The following is a 2,500-nucleotide window of genomic DNA, read 5'->3' as shown; positions in this document are numbered from 1 at the left end:
TAAATGTTTTTATATTTTCAGTTTGCAATTTAAATGTAATTTAGTCATTTTGTTTTGCACATCTTTTTATTACATTTTTAAAAAAATATATTTTCAGTTACTTTTAGAACCTAAACATATTTTTTTAAAATTCTATAATATTTTATTATATTTCATATTTGAGAAAGTTTTCTTTATCTTATTCTTATTTTTGTTAAGTTTTTATTGTCTGCTTTTGTGTTTTTAAATATGTATTTCCTTTTAGTTTTCAATTTCTTTTCATTTTCATTTTTTACAAAATTGTAACACTTTTAACATTATTTTGTTTTGTTTTTATTATATTTTAGCTTTTATTAACTATATATAAATAATATCTATCTATCTATCTATCTATATATATATCTATCTCTCTCTCTCTCTATATATATATATATATATATATATATATAAATATAAATAGCAAATATTAATATAAAATGTCTTTCAAACCTGAACCATTGCATTTCAATTCCTTTCATGCTCAAAAAATGTTGCATTATGTAACTAATACGTGTTGTGAATGTTTTTTCAGTTCATTATTAATACCCCGGAGTGGACTGTGTGTGTGTGTGTTTCTGTGTGTGTGTGTGTGTGTGTGTGTGTGTTTGTGTATGTGTGTGTGTGTGTGTGTGTGTGTGTGTGTGTGTGTGTGTGTGTGTCTTTCTCTCTGACCCTCTCGCTTCCTCTCATAACGGCTAATAAACACACTGAAACTAAAATAACAGGCCCTTTGAGCACAAAAGCCTTTTAAGGCATGAAGACAGCGCAGAGATAAGAGCATGTGTGTGTGTGTCGGAGCTGAAGGAATGCATCTGCACTCAACAATAGCAGCGTCTTTAAAGAGCCACAGGAAATGCCTGCTGTCAGAGAGACACTGAGAAATAAGAGCCAGAGCAGAAGATGGAGCTGAACACCACACTAGCCTGCGTTCACTGAGGCGTCTGCAGAGAGCACTCGGATGTTTGGGGAGTTTTACGCGGTATTTAGACACACTTCGGCGATCTGTAGTGTGAGAATAACTGCTAGATAATTACTAATAACATGCATTTCTGCTCGATTGTTATTTTAGTTAAATATTAATATGATAAAAAAAAATCTAATCATGCTATCTGTAAAAAAACTAAACAAATATTCACTAATATATGCCTATATACTATATATAAACAGTATAAAATAAAATAATTTAATTAAAAAAATATATGTTACATGTAGTGCGAGAATAACTGCTAGATAATGACTAATAACATGCATTTCTGCTCGATTGTTATTTTAATTAAATATTAATATGATAAAAAAAAATCTAATCATGCTATCTGTAAAAAAACAAAAAAGTATTCACTACTATATGTCTATATTATATAAACAGAAAAAAATTTAATAATTTAATTAAAAATAACATGTCTATTTAATAAATAAAAATCAATAAAAAAAAGATTACTATATATTAAAAATCCATACAAATATGAGTTGTATAGTTCTTTTTAATACATTAACTTGCATCTCAGCACTTTATATGTCCATGTGTTGTTTGTTGCGTGTGTTTAGAGCTAGTAAAGCGTACCTGGTAGTGGTTGTGCTGAGGACTAGGGAAATAACCATCACTGGACCGAGGGCTCGGGTAACCAGGTCTGCTGGGCTGTAAAGACACGCACTCAGGGTCAGAGGTCATCTAACGCAAACTCTCGGACAGCTACGGCGCGAACGAGCCGATCTGACCTTCGGAGGCGCCTCGTCTGAGTTCCCAGCGTCCCAGGACACCGTGACCTGTCTCCTCATCTCCATCCGGAAGCGCTCCTCCTGCTGGGCCTTCTCCTCGTCCAGGATAGTGCTGCAGAGACACACAAGACCCCCCGAGAAGACGCTCTTAAAGGGTTTGCAGGCAATGTGAAAGTAACCTTTCTCTCTCTTCAGTTCCCGGAAGACTTTTTAGGGGTCCTAGTACGGACGCATTCAGATCAGTAGCTTTTTTTAACAGCGTTTCATGCTAAGTATGCTAAAAATAAAGTGCACTAAACTGCTATACATAAAGTCTGCTAAATTGGAACTGATTTTGCGCTTGATGCACTTTAATTGTGCTGAAATTAAATGAAAGACATGCTTGGTATATCTGATTGTGTACAAAACTGAAAGTACATTTGAAATATTTTGCGTTTAAACACTGATTTTAGTTTGATCAAAGATCATACAGCTGTCCTCAAAAGTGACTTAATATTAAAGAATTGTGCAGTGTGCCCCATTTAAACTTTAATTATCATTTTTAGGTTTTAGGTTTTGACTATATTTGGTATTAAATAAATGCATTTTAAATATATTACTTTATTACAATACATTGCAATGCTTGCATTTAAAATGTAAACAATAATTTGTTAATAAATGCAGCCCTAAGTTACCCAATTTAATGCTGAGTTAAAAAATAAATGTGTATATATATATATATATATATATATATATATATATATATATATATATATATATACACACA

General features: G+C 32.0%; 1 protein-coding gene across 15 annotated transcripts in view; it reads right to left on the bottom strand.

The window, feature by feature from the left end:
- The window catches only part of ptk2aa (protein tyrosine kinase 2aa), an 82,844-nt gene that overhangs the window by 12,245 nt on the left and 68,099 nt on the right, over positions 1 to 2,500 (bottom strand). For all 15 annotated transcript variants that reach the window (XM_043232988.1, XM_043232991.1, XM_043232989.1 and 12 more), the window contains 2 exons: positions 1,735 to 1,846; positions 1,580 to 1,654 (listed from right to left, as the gene is read on the bottom strand). In XM_043232988.1, the coding sequence (XP_043088923.1) occupies positions 1,580 to 1,654; positions 1,735 to 1,846 (187 nt within the window). The remainder of the gene's footprint in view (positions 1 to 1,579; positions 1,655 to 1,734; positions 1,847 to 2,500) is intronic.

Source organism: Puntigrus tetrazona, unplaced genomic scaffold, assembly GCF_018831695.1.
Source record: "Puntigrus tetrazona isolate hp1 unplaced genomic scaffold, ASM1883169v1 S000000746, whole genome shotgun sequence".
Classification (NCBI taxonomy): domain Eukaryota; kingdom Metazoa; phylum Chordata; class Actinopteri; order Cypriniformes; family Cyprinidae; genus Puntigrus; species Puntigrus tetrazona.
Note: the sequence above shows the minus strand (reverse complement) of the source record. Positions and strands in the feature narration are given on the sequence as shown.